The sequence below is a fragment of the Bombina bombina genome, chromosome 2 (assembly GCF_027579735.1).
Source record: "Bombina bombina isolate aBomBom1 chromosome 2, aBomBom1.pri, whole genome shotgun sequence".
Classification (NCBI taxonomy): Eukaryota; Metazoa; Chordata; class Amphibia; order Anura; family Bombinatoridae; genus Bombina; species Bombina bombina.
The window spans coordinates 958791396-958811008 of record NC_069500.1 but is presented as its reverse complement, the minus strand read 5'-3'; the positions used below and the strand labels follow the sequence as shown (position 1 = coordinate 958811008).

The window sequence follows — 19613 nt, the reverse complement described above, 5'->3', positions numbered from 1 at the left end:
TTTGACAAAGTATTCTCCACTTACAAATTTATTATTAATCCCTGAATTTCCACCAGGCCTAAAAGTGGAGAATCCTGCAGATAACTCATTTTCATCCCTGATCCCCATCCATACACTACTAGATAATAGTAACTTAAAAACGAAGCAACACATAGACACCTTAACACTTCCCTTCTTCACTTCTTGGTTTAGTTATCATCAGGTAAGACATTTTATCTTCTCCCACAGATGCAAATCTGACTTCTTACACCCTCCCACCCAGTTCGAGTGAACATGTCTTCATGGCTCGAAATCTCATAAATCAATTTCTACACTATATAAAATAGTACTTGATAACAGATTTCCAAATCTCCCTTCTTATACGAAAAGCTGGGACAAGGAAATTAATACAAACACAACACAGAAGGAGTGGAACACCAGATTTAGAAGACTAGCGCAGTCTGCACATTCCTCGGGCGCAAAAGAAACAAACATTAAAATTTGCATGAGGTTGTACCTGACACCTGCAAAAATTAAGCATATATATATATATAAAAAAAAAGTTCTAGCGCATGCTGGAGAGGTTGTGAACAAGTAGGTCACATGAGACATATTTGGTGGGAGTGTGCACCTATAAATTAATTTTGGTTAAAGACCTTCAAAGATATTAACCTTGTATTGCACACGCAACTGAACACAAGTCCAGAGCTGATTTTACTTAAAAAATCACCTCAGATTGCGTGTAAAATACGGAGACAGCTATTCCAAATTATGCTAAATGCAGCAAAACAAATGATACCCAGGTGCTGGAAATCCACCAAAATCCCCACTATTAGAGAGTGGAGGAAACTAGTTAATTCGGACTTTACTTTAGACAGATTTCATTACCTTAAATTAGGTAACAGACTTCTTTGATGATATTCTTCTCCTTTGGAAGTCCTTTAAGTACAGTAATAACAAGCAGGATACGGGTATTTGAGGGTTTTCAGCTATACTACTGTATATTGAACCTTCATTGTTCATGAGTACAACTGGTTATTTTTGTTTTGTAGATGTGTATTTTTAGTTCCATTTCTTTTATTTTTCTTGTTATGTTTTACTTTGTGGAGTTTTATTTTTGCCTTTTTCAACAGTTTATAATAGTTAAGGCCTAAATGTATTTGTAACTATGGTACATGCTGCTATGTCTTCAATATGCAGTCGGTCATTCAGGTGTATAGGCAATCAATCCTTTAGAACTTATCATTGTGAAGGATTGCCTAGGACGTAAGCATAAATGTGAAGATTTTGAACCACATAGACTGCTCTTTCATGAAATGAGAGTCTTTGATTCTCTCCAGAACAGCTTTGTAAACATTAACAGTTTTCAGATTATTGTAATGGGCCTTTTTTTGCAATTTTGTTGTGTGAAACTGAAATAAAAAAAGGAATCTATAAAAAAAATATATAAAAATAATCTATAAAATAATCTATATCTATAAAAATCCCCACACACTTTAATAGTGAATTCTGTAGAAAAATCAAGATAAGCTTCTTTAAATGATTGTGACCAACCCAGTGTGTTATAGAGCAGTGTTTCTTAACTGCTGTCCTCAAGTACCCTCAACAGACCAGGTTTTCATTATAGCTGAGCTAGAGCTCCGGTGAAATAATCAGCTGATCAGTAACCATGGTTACTAACCTGCTCTCACCCATCAGCTGATTATTTGACCTTTGCGTTAGTTCAGCTATAATGAAAACCTTAATTGTTGAGGGTACTTGAGGACCACAGTTGAAAAATACTGTTAAAGAGCATCTAAAAACTTAAAAAAAAAGGATTTGTAGCTCAGGTAGTGCTGTTGTTTGGTTATATATAGAAAGTTTTGACAATTTTAGGTTTGATATGCTTAAAAAAAAAAAAGGAATGTGAAAAATCAATTTATGATTTAAATTTTCTGTTAATGGAACCTTATCTCTGTGCCCCCTCCACCAGGGCCAGAGTAATTTACTTTAAGAGAATTTTGTCCTGTGCTGATTCTGTAAGCATTTCTGTTTTTATTTATGCTTATTGATATTATTTAGTATACCCCAGACGGACATGATTCGCTATAGAGAATCATGTCCGCCCTGCATCGTTAAATGCAGACAGCATATGCTGTCGGCATTTAACATTGCACAAGCAGTTCTGGTGAACTGCTTGTGCAATGCCACCCCCTGCAGATTCACAGCCAATCGGCTGCTAGTAGGGGGCTTCAATCAACCTGATCATATTCGATCGGGTGGATTGATGTCCGCAGACTCAGAGGCAGTGGACGAGTTAAGGAGAGTCTGAAGGCTCGCGGGGAAACAGGTGCATTAGGTACCATTTGGGGCATGTTAAATCGGCCCCTATAGGACATTCATACTTTTGTATAGGTGTAGGCTGGTTTATGCGCTATTTATGAGGATTTTTTTTAATATACATATTTTTCTTAAAAATACTAAAAACAAAATGTTAAAGCAAATTTGTAGAAAATTTTAAATATGTCTGTGAAAAGGTAAAACAAATATGTCAGAAAAAATACTACAAATAATGTCTTTGGAACAAGTTTCTGCAGCTGATTCCGAAATTCTGTATTGGATATTAAAGGGACATTGTAGTTCACTTTTTATTTCAGCTTTATGTTTTATGAAAAACTCAAATTCCTGTCCTGAATAAATTAATACTTTTTTGTTATACTTGAAGCAGAGGCATTTGTCTTTAACAGTCTGTGAGAATTAGTTAAAAGATTTAGTTAAAAATTTTTTTTTTGATATATACAAATGCTGATCTTTAATTTTAAAAACAGATTATTATTTTTTTAGTACTATTCTCTTTCAATTCTGATTTACCTATGAGTATTCCATAGGTGTTGGAAATACTTCTAGGCGTACATATAAAGTAATGTAAAGAAATACATGTTTATCGTTGCCTGTGTCTGTACAATATCTCTGCTGGCTTGGTTAATGTTGCTACCCTTGGGATGACTTCAGCTATGTTGTTCTAAGTGGTTGGCTATAGATCTGGTAGAGTGCTAGGTCAGCATCTGAATGTTAGTGCCTGCAGGCAGAACAACTTCTCTTCACTGCTCTCAGCTTCCATTAACCAGGCTGCATTCTGCAGACCATCCCTCCCCAGAGACCTGCATATTGTACCCATAATGTGCTGAAGTGGTTGAGGCTGAAACAAGAAGCAGAATATTGCCTCTTCTACAAAGGGACAGACATCTTGTGAATAACAAGAGCTGCTCCTTGTAGTACAACTTGTATTTTATTGGCATTGTGTATGTCACTTAGTGACTCAGATTTGTTGCTTGATTGACAGAATGGAAATGCTTTTGCCAACAAGCTGATACAGGGACTTGCTTCCCTTTAGTGATCCATTTTACACTTCATGAAATTTGAGTAGAATTTACAAATAAAAAATAGTAGATGTTGAATGATGTTTGTTTGTGTGAACTAAAAATGTGTGTTCTTATTTGTGCAATCTTCTAGGAAATTCCATTCTATCATATTTGGAGTGGTTGCCAAAGGAATCTTCAATGCACCTTTACTCTGGAACGCTTCAGCCTGAGTACCATAGAGTTAATTTGTAAGCTGTGTGTAAGACAGGTGGAAGGAGAAGGACAAATTTTCCAGCTGAACTGCACAGCCTCAGAGGTATGGAATAAATCCTGATAACTTAGTCATTATTAGTGGCAAAAACACATCTTTCTTTAAATCTATTCTTTGTGTGGTGCAATGTGATAACTTCTTCAGCAACGTTTACTAATTACAAGAACGAATAAAACAAGAAAACAATGAAAAAAGGCAAAATAAATATATTTGTGATTTATTTACTTATTTTTTCTCAAAAAGTGCCCTAACACACTTTGGGGTCAATTTATTAAAGTCTGGCGGACATGATATGCTGTAGCGTATCATGTCCGCCAAATATCGCTAAATGTGGACAGCATACGCTGTCTGTATTCAGCATTGCACAAGCAGTTCTAGTGAACTGCTTGTGCAATACCGCCCACTGCAGATTAACGGCCAATCGGCCGCTAGCAGGGGGGGTCAATCAGCCCGATCGTATAGGATTGGGCGGATTGCTGCACCCAGCCTCAGAAGTGGTGTATGAGCCTAAAATCTTGCGCGGAAACACAGTGAATTGGCCCAATTCGGCCAATAATAAATTGACCCCTTTGACTTTAAAGTTAGTGGCCTAGATTAAGTTAGAATTGAGAGTTATGTATTTTATGATAAAAAATCCCCAAATCATGCAATTCTTTGAAACCTAGTAACATAGGTGAGAAACGTCCATTGGTAAATACACTTTGTAGCTCTAGATCACTGTTTTTTAAACCTGTCCTTAAGCCATCCCAACAGGCCAGGTTTTCAGGATTACCTTGGATGAGAGCAGGTAAAATAATCAGCTGATTATTTCACCTGTGCTCCAGTTCAGATATTTTTAAAATGTGGCCTGTTAGGCCTGAGGACAGGTTTGAAAACCAGTGCTCTAGATAGATTTTGTAAAGGTCTGCGAGTGTTGAGAAGCTCTACAAACTTACGGCTAGATTTAGAGTTTTGTCGGTAACGACCCGCGTAGCTAACGCTGGCTTTTTTCTGGCCGCACCTTTAAAATAACTCTGGTATTGAGAGTTCACAGAATGGCTGTGTTAGGCTCCAAAAAAGGAGCGTAGAGCATATTTAACGCCACTGCAACTCTCGATACCAGAGTTGCTTAAGGAAGCGGCCAGCTTCAAAAACGTGCTTGTGCACGATTCCCCCATAGGAAACAATGGGGCTGTTTGAGCTGAAAAAAAACCTAACACCTGCAAAAAAGCCGCGTTCAGCTCCTAACGCAGCCCCATTGTTTGCTATGGGGAAACACTTCCTACGTCTGCACCTAACACTCTAACATGTACCCCGAGTCTAAACACCCCTAACCTTACACTTATTAACCCCTATTCTGCCGCCCCCGCTATCGCTGACCCCTGTATATTATTTTTAACCCCTAATCTGCCGCTCCGTAAACCGCCGCTACTTACATTATCCCTATGTACCCCTAATCTGCTGCCCCTAACACCGCCGACCCCTATATTATATTTATTAACCCCTAATCTGCCCCCCACAACGTCGCCTCCACCTGCCTACACTTATTAACCCCTAATCTGCCGAGCGGACCGCACCGCTATTATTATAAAGTTATTAACCCCTAATCCGCCTCACTAACCCTATAATAAATAGTATTAACCCCTAATCTGCCCTCCCTAACATCGCCGACACCTAACTTCAAACATTAACCCCTAATCTACCGACTGGAGCTCACCGTTATTCTAATAAATGTATTAACCCCTAAAGCTAAGTCTAACCCTAACACTAACACCCCCCTAAATTAAATATAATTTTAATCTAACGAAATTAATTAACTCTTCTTAAATAAATTATTCCTATTTAAAGCTAAATACTTACCTGTAAAATAAATCCTAATATAGCTACAATATAAATTATAATTATATTATAGCTATTTTAGGATTAATATTTATTTTACAGGTAACTTTGTATTTATTTTAACCAGGTACAATAGCTTTTAAATAGTTAAGAACTATTTAATAGCTAAAATAGTTAAAATAATTACAAATTTACCTGTAAAATAAATCCTAACCTAAGTTACAATTAAACCATTAAACCACTAAGTTACAATTTAAAATTAAATAAATAAATTAAATAAAATACCTATAATTATCTACAATTAAACCTAACACTACACTATCAATAAATAAATTAAATACAATTCCAACAAATAAATACAATGAAATAAACTAACTAAAGTACAAAAAATAAAAAAGAACTAAGTTACAAAAAATAAAATAATATTTACAAACATTAGAAAAATATTACAACAATTTTACAACTAATTACACCTACTCTAAGCCCCCTAATAAAATAACAAAGCCCCCCAAAATAAAAAAATGCCCTACCCTATTCTAAATTACTAAAGTTCAAAGCTCTTTTACCTTACCAGCCCTGAACAGGGCCCTTTGCGGGGCATGCCCCAAGAAATTCAGCTCTTTTGCCTGTAAAAAAAAATATACAATACCCCCCCCAACATTAAAACCCACCACCCACATACCCCTAATCTAACCCAAACCCCCCTTAAATAAACCTAACACTAAGCCCCTGAAGATCTTCCTACCTTATTTTCACCATACCAGGTTCACCGATCGATCCAGAAGAGCTCCTCCGATGTCCTGATCCAAGCCCAAGCAGGGGGCTGAAGAGGTCCATGATCCGGCTGAAGTCATCATCCAAGCGGGAGCTGAAGAGGTCCATGATCCGGCTGAAGTCTTCATCCAAGCGGGAGCTGAAGAGGTCCATGATCTGGCTGAAGTCTAAATCCAAGTGGGAGCTGAAGAGGTCCATGATCCGGCTGAAGTCTTCTATCAATGGCATCTTCAATCTTCTTTCTTCGGGAGCCATCATCTTCCATCCGACGCGGAACATCCTCTTCTCCCGACGCCTACTCGCCGAATGACGGTTCCTTTAAATGACGTCATCCAAGATGGCATCCCTCGAATTCCGATTGGCTGATAGGATTCTATCAGCCAATCGGAATTAAGGTAGGAAAATTCTGATTGGCTGATGGAATCAGCCAATCAGAATCAAGTTCAATCCGATTGGCTGATCCAATCAGCCAATCGGATTGAACTTGATTCTGATTGGCTGATTCCATCAGCCAATCAGAATTTTCCTACCTTAATTCCGATTGGCTGATAGAATCCTATCAGCCAATCGGAATTCGAGGGACGCCATCTTGGATGACGTCATTTAAAGGAACCGTCATTCGGCGAGTAGGCGTCGGGAGAAGAGGATGTTCCGCGTCGGATGGAAGATGATGGCTCCCGAAGAAAGAAGATTGAAGATGCCGTTGATAGAAGACTTCAGCCGGATCATGGACCTCTTCAGCTCCCTCTTGGATGAAGACTTCAGCCGGATCATGGACCTCTTCAGCTCCCGCTTGGATGAAGACTTCAGCCGGATCATGGACCTCTTAAGCTCTCGCTTGGATGATGACTTCAGCCGGATCATGGACCTCTTCAGCCCCCTGCTTGGGCTTGGATCAGGACATCGGAGGAGCTCTTCTGGATCGATCGGTGAACCTGGTATGGTGAAGATAAGGTAGGAAGATCTTCAGGGGCTTAGTGTTAGGTTTATTTAAGGGGGGTTTGGGTTAGATTAGGGGTATGTGGGTGGTGGGTTGTAATGTTGGGGGGCGGGTATTGTATGTTTTTTTTTACAGGCAAAAGAGCTGAATTTCTTGGGGCATGCCCCGCAAAGGGCCCTGTTCAGGGCTGATAAGGTAAAAGAGCTTTGAACTTTAGTAATTTAGAATAGGGTAGGGCATTTTTTTATTTTGGGGGGCTTTGTTATTTTATTAGGGGGCTTAGAGTAGGTGTAATTAGTTTAAAATTGTTGTAATATTTTTCTAATGTTTGTAAATATTTTTTTATTTTTTGTAACTTAGTTCTTTTTTATTTTTTGTACTTTAGTAAGTTTATTTCATTGTATTTATTTGTAGGAATTGTATTTAATTTATTTATTGATAGTGTAGTGTTAGGTTTAATTGTAGATAACTATAGGTATTTTATTTAATTTATTTATTGATAGTGTAGTGTTAGGTTTAATTGTAACTTAGGTTAGGATTTATTTTACAGGTAAATTTGTAATTATTTTAACTATTTTAGCTATTAAATAGTTCTTAACTATTTAATAGCTATTGTACCTGGTTAAAATAAATACAAAGTTACCTGTAAAATAAATATTAATCCTAAAATAGCTATAATATAATTATAATTTATATTGTAGCTATATTAGGATTTATTTTACAGGTAAGTATTTAGCTTTAAATAGGAATAATTTATTTAAGAAGAGTTAATTAATTTCGTTAGATTAAAATTATATTTAATTTAGGGGGGTGTTAGTGTTAGGGTTAGACTTAGCTTTAGGGGTTAATACATTTATTAGAATAGCGGTGAGCTCCAGTCGGCAGATTAGGGGTTAATAATTGAACTTAGGTGTCGGCGATGTTAGGGAGGGCAGATTAGGGGTTAATACTATTTATTATAGGGTTATTGAGGCGGGAGTGAGGCGGATTAGGGATTAATAACTTTATTATAGTAGCGGTGTGGTCCGCTCGGCAGATTAGGGGTTAATAAGTGTAGGCAGGTGGAGGCGACGTTGAGGGGGGCAGATTAGGGGTTAATAAATATAATATAGGGGTCGGCGGTGTTAGGGGCAGCAGATTAGGGGTACATAAGTATAACGTAGGTGGCGGTCGGCAGATTAGGGGTTAATTATTGTAGGTAGCTGGCGGCGACGTTGTGGGGGGCAGGTTAGGGGTTAATAAATATAATATAGGGGTCGGCGGTGTTAGGGGCAGCAGATTAGGGGTACATAAGTATAACGTAGGTGGCGGTCGGCAGATTAGGGGTTAAAAAAATTTAATCGAGTGGCGGCGATGTGGGGGGGGCTCGGTTTAGGGGTACATAGGTAGTTTATGGGTGTTAGTGTACTTTAGAGCACAGTAGTTAAGAGCTTTATGAACCAGCGTTAGCCCAGAAAACTCTTAACTACTGACTTTTTTCTGCGGCTGGAGTTTTGTCGTTAGAATTCTAACGCTCACTTCAGACACGACTCTAAATACCGGAGTTAGAAAGATCCCATTGAAAAGATAGGATACGCAATTGACGTAAGGGGATCTGCGGTATGGAAAAGTCGCGGCTGAAAAGTGAGCATTAAACCCTTTTTTGAATGACTCCAAATACCGGCGGTAGCCTAAAACCAGCGTTAGGAGCCTCTAACGCTGGTTTTGACGGCTACCGCCAAACTCCAAATCTAGGCCTTAGTAAATAGCCACAAAAAATGAGGAACTGGTAAACCAAATATTTCAAGAATATTATTATTTATCTATTAAATCTGCTAATTTGGACTTTGAGAACTTATTGAGGATTTGTACTGGCATCCAACAGAAAATATTGAGACAATCATTTTAACTAATAGCCAGCTGTTTAGTGGTCAGTACAAGCAAGCAGCTTTCAGACACTCCTATGTCTGTGAAAGTGAGTTTGTTATTGATAATAACGAGCTCAGACACATTAAGAATATCCTGATATAATTACTGGAGTAGATAATGTTAACAGAGGTCTCTGGAGGAAAATCTAAATGGCTGCCAAACCTCACATATCCCTCCAGACAATTAAAATTTACATTGCTTTACTTGTAGTGCTTGCAAAGACTTCTTTATTATTCATTATTCAAATTTGTAAAAGTAATCTTTTTAAACCTTCACTACTACAAAAGCATGGTTGAAGCAACGGCTTCTAACCCAGACTGTTAAACAAACTCTTCACATTGGCTTTATCAGGGCCTTGGAATTTCCGATCACTTGCATATACCAGAAACCTGTTTTTTTACATGGTTTTCTAATGGTCTCTCATGACCACGTTATGGCACTTTTTTTTTGAGAACCACCGTAAGCAGATTTCCAATCTATTAGAAAACACTCTACGCATGATTTTTAGTTATCATCTTAAAAATCCATTATTGCCTCCTCCATACTGTACATATTAAGTTTTTTATCTTTATTTTTCTACTTTAATGTTTATATTTTTGAGCATGCTGAGTAAATATTTTAAAATGTTATAAAACTTATACAAAAGTAATGCATCTATTTGGGTATTATAAAAACACTAATTATATTATTAAAAACTGAAAGAAATTATAGTGGTAATTGCAAACTAGTAAAAAACAAATCTGCGTTCAGCCAGATAAGACTGTCATCATCAGCAATACTGAATCAATCAGTCATAATGTTTTATTTTCACATTGGTCATATATATTTTGATTCCATGTAGGCCCCTGTCGATCGGTAATAAAACCAAACACACGATAAAGGCCCAGATTACGCGTGGAGCACAAAATATTGCTTACACCAGTGCAATATTTGCGCCCATCTCAGTAATACACAAATCTGCGTTGGTATTACAAGTTGAGCGCATTGCGAACGCAACCTCTTGTTCGCATTGCATGGAAGCTTTGCGCTCACAAGAGCGTGCTTCCTTGGGCTCCAATGGGAGCCTCGTTCTCATGCCGTTCTCAACCTAGTGCAACGAAGGGAGTAAGTTGCGCAGTGATGGGCAGCAAATTGAAATATATATGTATATGAATATATACATATATATTTATGTGTTTATATGTATATATACTCATATTAACACATAAATACATATGTATATAAGCATATACATATATATTTACAGGGAACACACAGTCCCCATAGACTGCAATTTAAAAGCACTTTTCAGTGCTTTTTGTTTCTTCAAACACCCCACATTCGCGAACTTTAAGCCCTAAAAACTGCTTTGTGCAGTTATTTAAAAAAAAAAATATATATATATATATATATATATATATATATATATATATATTATTACCAACACTACACTGAAATGTGGGGGCAATTGGGGGACATTTAGAAAATTAATCAGAGCTTTGATCTCTGGGTAATTTTCAGAGCACTAATTGCTACAGCGAGCTCGCAGTAGCATTAGCCAGCGACTTGTTAAATTAGCGCTCCACTTGTAATCTAGCCCTTGATCATTAATTATAGACGTAACTCAGACAGCTTAAAGAGAAATAAAAATGGTATAAAAAAAGAATAGAAAATAAAGAATGCACTAATCTTTAAGAGTGTTTTATTATTACCTTATTTCTTGTATAGAACTTTGTTTTAATTCCTCCAATGCACTACTACTCCAAAGCAGCAATGCACTACTAGGACCTAGCTGAGTTTATCTGGTGAGTCAATGACTAGAGGCATTTAAGTGCAGCCACCAATCATTGGTTAGTTCCCAGTAGTGCATTGCTGTTTCGAAGCCTAATTTCGTATGCTTTTCAGCAGAGGGCACCAATAGAACAAATTGAATTTGAGAATAAAAGTTGAAAGTCTCTTAAAAGTACATGCTCCATTTGAACATATAGGTTTAATTAACTTTCATGTCCCTTTAATGAATTTAAACACCTGTCATTGTAATGATATTGGAATACCCTAGAAAAGAGAGCCTAAAAGAACAGCTTTATATGTCATCTGCCATTTCTGTAGCATCAAATAAATCAGTATACTCATTACACAGGGTTCCTGGTAAAGAATGTTTATGTACAATAATACAAAAGTGCTAATAACAATGTTCTAATCTGGGCTAAGGACACTATGAAAAAGTAGTGATTGAAATAATAAGGAAATAATAATCATAACACTTAATTGTTATAATAGATGAGTATCAAGCTGCAAACTGTACATCTATTTAGCTTGTTAGTTGATTTATGATTGTTTTACTTAAAAAAAATAATAAAAAAAAAACAACCGCAGTGGTTTGTGTATTGTAACTTCAGAGCTGTTCAGAAATCAGCACATATTTAATCTTGAGTAAAGAGTTTAAGGGAATTTGCTGTGTGTTATTTATGTAAATAGCATTTTTTAGGCTGTGCCTCTTAAATTATTTTCGAAGCTGGCTCTAATCTAATAGAGACATGCCTGTGTCCTCCACCTAGGCCGAGGTTTCACAGAGAGCAATAAATCTGCAAATTATGCAGAGTCAGCTATAAATATTTTGTTCCTTTTCAGCTGCCTAGAATTATGATGCTAGTAAACATGGGGAGTATTGGAATTTAATCCTAGCACTTTGATATAGTTTAAAATAAAAATGTGTGCACTAATTCATCTACAGCAATTGTCTTCTATATAAATCATTTGTTTGTCTTTTTTCTATGCAGGAACCTAGCTGCATTATTGATTTCCCTCTCATGGATTCAGCAAGCACCATTACTACCATTATAGGACCAAGTGCTTTTAGCATTCCCTTAACTATTCGTCAGAAGCTTTGCAGCAGCCTCGATGCACCTCAGACGCGAGGACACGACTGGAGACTGTTAGCCCACAAACTCCAGTTAGACAGGTAAGTTGGAAGATTCAATGTTTCTGAAGTGCTAATCTCAAGGCACTTGTATCCTTAAACTCTGTTACAACCATTACAATGTTTTTTTATGTTTGAATGGTTGTGAACATTGTGTACACTTATATGATTAATGGACATTGTAAAATGTGATAATTCAAGATTAGTTTTTTTTTTTATTGTTATTAAATCACTTGCTTTACACTACAAATATTTGTGTTTCTGAATATATATATATATAAATAGATGTATATTGATAAATTGCTAGATAGATAGATAGATAGATATGGATATTGTGCATTCAGAAATTAATCAGACCTATTCATTTTTTCACATTTTGTTGTGTTGTGTTTTTTGGGGGATTTTCTGACATTTTTCTTTGCAGATCCTCTCAGATCTGTCAGGTTGGATGGGGACCGTGGGCGGACAGCCATTTTCAGGTTTCCTGAGAAAACAGATTAGGTTCAAGTCAAGGCTCTAACTGGGCCACTCAAGGACATTCACAGAGTTGTCCTTAAGCCACTCTTGCATTGTCTTGGCTGTGTGCTTAGGGTCATTATCCTGTTGGAAGGTGAACCTTCAGCCCAGTCTGATGTCCTGAGTAATCTAGACCTTGTTTTCATTATGGATATCTCTGTTTTTTTGCTGCATTCTGCTTTCCCTTAACCCTGACCAGTCCCTGCCACTGAAATACACCCCCGCAGCATGATGCTACTACAACCATGCTTTACTCTTGGCATGGTATTGTGCAGGGGATGAGTGTTGCCTAGTTTCTCCAGACATGACGCTTGGAGTGGAGGCCAAACTGTTCAATCTTTATTTCATCAGGCCATAGAATCTTGTTTCTTACATTCTGAAAGTCCTTTAGGTGTGTTTTTTTTGCAAATTCCAAGTGTGGTTTATTGTGTCTTGCACTGAGGAGAGACTTCTGCCTGGCCACTCTGCCATAAAGCCCAGATCGTTGGAGAGTTGTAGTGATGGTTGTCCTGCAGATTTTTTCCATCTACTCAAATGATCTCTGGACCCAAATGATCTCTGGAGCCTAACCAGAGTTACCTTCTGGTTCTTGGTCACCTTTCTAACCAAGGCCCTTCTTCCCCAATTGCTCAGTTTGACCGAGCAGCTAGCTCTAGGAAGAGTTCTGGATATTCCAAACTTCTTCCATTTAAGAATTATGGAAGTTACTGTGCTCTTGGGAACATTTAATGCTGTTGAAATGTTTTTGTAGCCTTACCCAGATCTGTGCCTTGGCACAATCCTGTCTCTGTGATTGACAGGCAGTTCATTTTACCTCATTGCTTGGATTTTGCTTTGATATGCATTTTCACCTGTGAGACCTTATATAGGGCTAGATTACAAGTAGATCTAAAAAAAAAACCTATCTCCTTTACACGCGCACAAACTCTCGCGATAAACCCCTTTTCACTTACGCGCAAGTTAGCGCAACACTTGTAATCTAGCCCATAGACAGGTGTGTGCCTTTCCAAATGATGTCCTATCCATTTAATTTACCATTTGTGGACTCCAATTAAAGAGTAGAAGCATCTCATGATCCAGATGATCTAGGGAAATAGGATGCACTTGAGCTAAATTTTAAGTGTTATTTGAATACTTATGTCAATGTTATATTTCAGGGTTTTTTTTTTAATAAATTTGCAATATATCAAACATTTCATTTTTGCTTTGTCATTATGGGGTGTTGAGTGTAGATTCATGTGATTTTTTTTAATTTTTTTTTTATTTAAACCATTTTAGTATAAGGCTGTAACATAACAAAATGCAACAAAATTTAGGGGTCAAAAAACTTTCTTAATGCAATATATATGGGCTGACATGAGACAGTTGTTTCTTTGGCAGCAGAAGGAAATTATTGATATATATATATATATATATATATATATATATATATATATATATATGTGTGTGTGTATATATATATATATTAAATATATATATATATATATATATATATATATATATATATATATATAAAAATGTATTTTAGCACTTTTTTAACATTTAATTAGTAATGTTGTTTCTGTGTCTTTAACTGTTTTAAATCACTGACTGCAAAGGGTTAAAGCCTGTTTAGAATTTTTTAGAGACTTTATAATATTTTATCATTTATAAAAGGGTGTAACCTTAGACTACATAACATCTTAATTTTGTTATTTTTATAAATTTTTCTGTTTTGTATGTTTTGTTACATTGTTGATATGTATATTATTTAAAAAATAAAACAGAGGCAATAAATTAGAATCATTTTACCTTATAAACCCATAGTATGTGCCTTTGTGACATATTTTAAGTTATTTGCAGAAAAAGAAGAGATTTTGTATGCTTATTTAACATTTGTAATACCAAGTCCTTTTGGCTGCCTCTCAGCCAAGAGTTTGTTCCCTCAAATTTTACAAGAAGCAATAGTGCCAATGTACTGCTGTACTGCCCATTCTATACCCTGTCTATTCTGCACTACTGTGTAACTATGGGAGTGTGAGAAAGCAAACAGCTATGGAGTGAGCAGTACGGCTTCTTTTAGGGTGTGCCGTAGGCTGGTGTCATTGCTTTTATAATGTTAGAGACCATATGCATCAAAGTTGGGAGCTTTTTTGAGCATCTGATCTGCACTAAAATAAATCCATCATTAAGGGCACATGCCTTTGGAATATAAGGCAAAACATATTCACATTTACTTTATTTAATATCCATCTAAACACATATTTCTATTTAACCATTTGTCAACTCTTCTAAACTGATTCTTCTGTTCCTGTATAAAGTTTCTGTATAAAGCTAGCTAACGTATTATCTTTCAAATTGTGCAGATACCTTAATTACTTCGCTACAAAACCCAGCCCCACTGGAGTCATCTTAGATCTTTGGGAAGCTCAGAACTACCCAGATGGAAACCTTAGCACGCTTGCCGCTGTTTTGGAGGAGATGGGCCGACATGAGACAGTTGTTTCTTTGGCAGCAGAAGGAAATTATTGATTCTCTATACAAAAAAACGAAGACAGAGATTGACACTTGGGACATTGTAATGAAAGTTAAAACAAAAAAAAAACAAACCTGAAAAAGTATATTGACCAATGAATTTTACTTATAATATTTAAAATGACTTTGATATAAACCTTTTCTTGTATATTAACATAAAAATGCAAAGCTGTATCTTGAATATTATAAACCAACCTGATGCTCATTCAGTGTGGCTATACATCGCTTGGTACAGGATTTAACAGTTTCCTAGGAAACGCATTTTATTGCTATCCAGGTACATGGATAAAACGTCTTTACAATCCCAGATCCAATGGACATTGTTTACATCCAATAATGGACAGGGGTTATTGATACTGTCCCATGACTATTTATATTTTCTGTAAGCCATCTACATTTAAGATGTCTACCACCTGAGGCTTTTAGACAAGCAATTACCAGTGATTTTCTGAATGGTACCCTGGTCACTGCATCCAGTATCAGATAAGGTTCCCATCATGTTTTTCTGTTCTTGGTGCTCTTGTGGAGAAAGCTCTGTTTGCTTGTTTGGAAACCCAAGCAGCAATGCATTCGTATTCCAATATATTTGGCAAGAAAATACTTGTTTTTTTTTTATCAATCTTACAAATGATGCATTACAAAAAAAATGTTTTTAATTTGAGCTGTTTGGAGCTATATGTAATTGCTGAGAAAATATATATTTTTCCAAAGATATTCCTAAAGTTATGGAGGGAATTGGAATATAGTGTCGTCATTGGTTAGTATTATATGAAGTTGCCGATGTTAACATTTGATAGTAAACACCTTTATTAACTTTAACAAAACTTCACAATGTGTCTTTCCACCCTACATTTTCATTTTTAGTTTTTAAATTTAAGACAGATTCTTTAATTTATTTACATATATCACTGCAAACACCTATAGATTTGCTAATTGGTTGACAAGTTTCACAGTTGTATAGGTGGCCCAATACAAACTACATGAAGAGATAAAAATATATTTACTTAACAAACAGTACCCAATTTTCAAAGAAAAGAAAAACAAAACTTTGATATATTTTAATTATCTATGTGCAAGACATTATATTGTACATACAATGGGACAAGAAACGCGTATATTTTTGTCTAATATTTAAACTTGGACATGATTCAATAATATAATTTACTGTGAAGAGACATATTACTTTAAAAACAGACATAATCTTCCTATGAGCTGTAGTAAAGTAATGAACTAGTATATGTGAAAACAAAAATTGCATGTCATAGGTTCACTGTCACATCTGTCATTGTCACTACAGTATGTCACGTTGGCTTTCCTAATTAAGAGCATTATAGTGATTTGCCTTAAAGAAGTAATATGAGTTTGGTAAACTAACATATTTCTTCTCTAAGTTTCACAATAAATAGACAGGTTTGGGCTTTTTCATATTCACTTTAAGCTGTTTGTGTTATCAGCAGAATGGACAGGACTCTTGAGTTTGAACAAGAAACAAAATAGGAAAATTTATGTATAAACATCTTATGATACTAGATAGGAGAGTATTGTACATGATTTCCTGATTAATAGAACAAATCTACAATCTGGTATAATCTTCTTTCTGATTTAATGTCGTTAAAGGGACATTGTACTGTCATTTTTTGCTCCCTTTTACTGTGTTGCCATTGATCCATGTTACCTGCTTTATTGCATTTATTGATTGCAAATATCCCCTTTACCTATATTTTGTCACCTGAAAGAGCTGCATTTGCCTGTTGAAAATGACACAGATACTGGAAATGTCAGTAAAGCAATACTGGCTATACAAAAGCAATGATAAGACGAGGCAACCAAAAAAATCATCCTCCCAGTGAGGGAGAGCTCAGCCCATTTGAATAGATGTTCCTGAATGAAATTAAATCTTTATAGCTTCTTGCATTGTCCTTTTAAGCTTGCCTTTGCTTTAAGATTCCCATTCACTATCCAGCATATTGTTTGTCTGTGTTAAAATTAACTTGTGACATCACCTTTTGCAAGGTCTAATCAATACATTATGTAATTTGAACACTTAATAGACAATCCTAATGGAAGACCAGTGATATCACACAATTTAATACAGAGACAAGGATATACAATCAATTCAGGCTCTTTAATTGCCATATAACTTTTATAATGTCAGGAATCTGGTACATTGCTCACTAAATTACTGACGATCTGATACAGAGATCATGTTTAACAGAAGATGGCATATGAAGCTAGCGAAACAACTAATACCAAATTCAATTTTATTTTGCAATACTAAACTGCAAGACACTTTGTCAATAATCTGTCTTAAACTATCCCTAACTGCAGTAATATTGTATTAATTAATCTACTGTATCTGCTTTATTACAAGGTAATACCTTTTTCACCATTATTATACATTTTTTCATCCTATCCATCTAGTCCCTCATAATCCTTGTTTCCCATTGATTTCAATGATCCAGTACAGGTACCTAGACGATCTGTTGAGCTGCACTACCCTAAGGGTATAATTCTGAACCTTGTAGGGTAATGTTTTTTCACAGAGCATATACAACATCATCTCACAAAACTTCAGAACCATAACAATTCTGGTACTTATATTTTTTTATTTATTAAAGTCTTTTTTTTTAAATTCCATTTGTATTCAAATATTTAAACTATTGAGACAAAGTCATTTCTCTCTGGCATTCAATGTCATCATTTCAGACTAGCTGCTATTGTCACTATCAGGTTAAAGTGACAATCTACAACAAAATTTACTAGCCATTCCCTAGCTTGCACAACCAACATTGTTATATTAATATACTTTGTAACATTTAAACCTCTTATTTTTTTACGCCTTCAAAGCCACTACAGACAGCCTCTTATCACATGCTTTTTATTTGCTTTTCACAACAGGAGACTACTAGTTCATGTGTGATAACATTGTGCCCTCTCCCCTACAGTTGTGCAGGACACAGCACTAATTGGCTAAAATGCAAGACAATAGTTAATAAATAAATAAATAGCCATGTGATAAGGGGTCTTTCAAAAGCGTCTTAGACACAAGGTAATCACAGAGGTTAAAAGTATATTAATATAACCATGTTGACTCTGCAAAACTGGGGAATAGGTAATAAAGGGATTATTTATATTTTTAAACAATACAAATGTTGGGGTAGACTGTCTCTTTAATATTAAAAATGACTAATATTGAAATGTATATTAAGAACAACCTATCAATTCAAAGTGTTTTATTTTACTGAAAGTTGGTCTTTCAAATATCATAACTTTAATGAGATTTCACTCTGAGTAGTTTGTGGCTTTCAGTTTTAGCATTGGAAACAGTGTGGAAGTGATGGGTGTTTACCAACAAATGACTTTGAGGCAGGAAGTGCCCTGCATTTATTATCTATTATATTATTGTTGTGAATCTCGTCTGTGAGGTAGTCACATGGTCAATTTGTTTTATGAGTTGAAAATTATATCTCTCAAGTAGGACAAGTCTAACTTTTTAACTAAATAGCTGATTTAAGCCATCTATAATAGGGTATTATGAAATCTGAAATAAAAAGAAAATGCTTCTATTACCAGCAAACATCTTCCCATATGACAATATATTTTCCATTTTATTCTGCTTCGATTTTAATAACCTAGTGGTATTTGAAAATCTCCTAGGAATATGAAGTATTTCCTGTCAAAATGCAGCACCTTTCAGTGACTTTACGATTTTGAAACAGATACTTCTCATTTCCACTGTCAAGACAACTGCAAATATATCATTAAAATATTTATTTAAATTTGAGACATACAATCATTAGCCAATGTCTTCAAAATTCGTTATGACATATTCTCTAGTACATCTTTTTAAAACTCAGTTTTTTTTATTACAATTCAGTAAACGCATAATAAGTTGCTGTTTGCAAATTTTCCAAACATTTGTAATATTTAAATTATAAATGAAATAGCATCTGCTTGTTAGCATATTGATATTGCATGACTATCAGTTAGATTAGAAAATGATTGCATCTAAATCACAGCACTTTGTCCAATTTGGAGATGTTCCTGTACTTTGAAGTAACATCCAGTGTGATTTAATGATTACTTTAACCGTACATTGCTTTCCCTTTCATATCTCTAAGGTTTGGCACCAAAAACTTTATTCACTGTATTAGGGTCAATAGAGACAAAAATATGATGGGTCAGCTCCAGATCTCTTATTCCCATCTTGTTCAAAAATCAATATAGATACAAAGGAGCTAGAAACCAGAAGTTGCTGTTTTCAATATATATATATTTTTGGAAGCAAATTGGAATGACCTTTATATCCCTATGGTTCTCGGTGCATGGATTAATATGTTCTTTAGATTCCTAAATATTTAAGGCCTACTCAAAATGAACTCATTAGAGCTAACTGATTTATGTCAGAGAGGTGAATATGCTGTTAATGGACATTATATTCTCACAGTTATGAAAGAAGATTCATTTTTTTTATATATTGTAATATATTCAGATACTTTCACATGCTACCATCTAGTGTTATACATAGCAGATTACAATTTTTTTGTACATGCTTTTTATACAATCAGGACTGTGTGCTTGTGAGGAATACTGTGCCTCTAAAAACAACTGCAGAATATTTTTTTTTACTGTTTTTCTTCATTTAGCCAGTTT

The 19613-nt window shown here is 35.5% G+C and overlaps 1 protein-coding gene across 1 annotated transcript in view; it reads left to right on the top strand.

Annotated features, from left to right (window-relative positions):
• UNC5C (unc-5 netrin receptor C) overlaps positions 1–16045 on the top strand; it is a 555959-nt gene extending 539914 nt beyond the window's left edge. The window contains exons 15-17 of the mRNA XM_053703452.1: positions 3472–3636; positions 11791–11972; positions 14792–16045. Of these exons, the coding sequence (XP_053559427.1) occupies positions 3472–3636; positions 11791–11972; positions 14792–14957 (513 nt within the window). The 3' untranslated portion in view covers positions 14958–16045. The remainder of the gene's footprint in view (positions 1–3471; positions 3637–11790; positions 11973–14791) is intronic.
• Positions 16046–19613: the final 3568 nt, after the last annotated feature.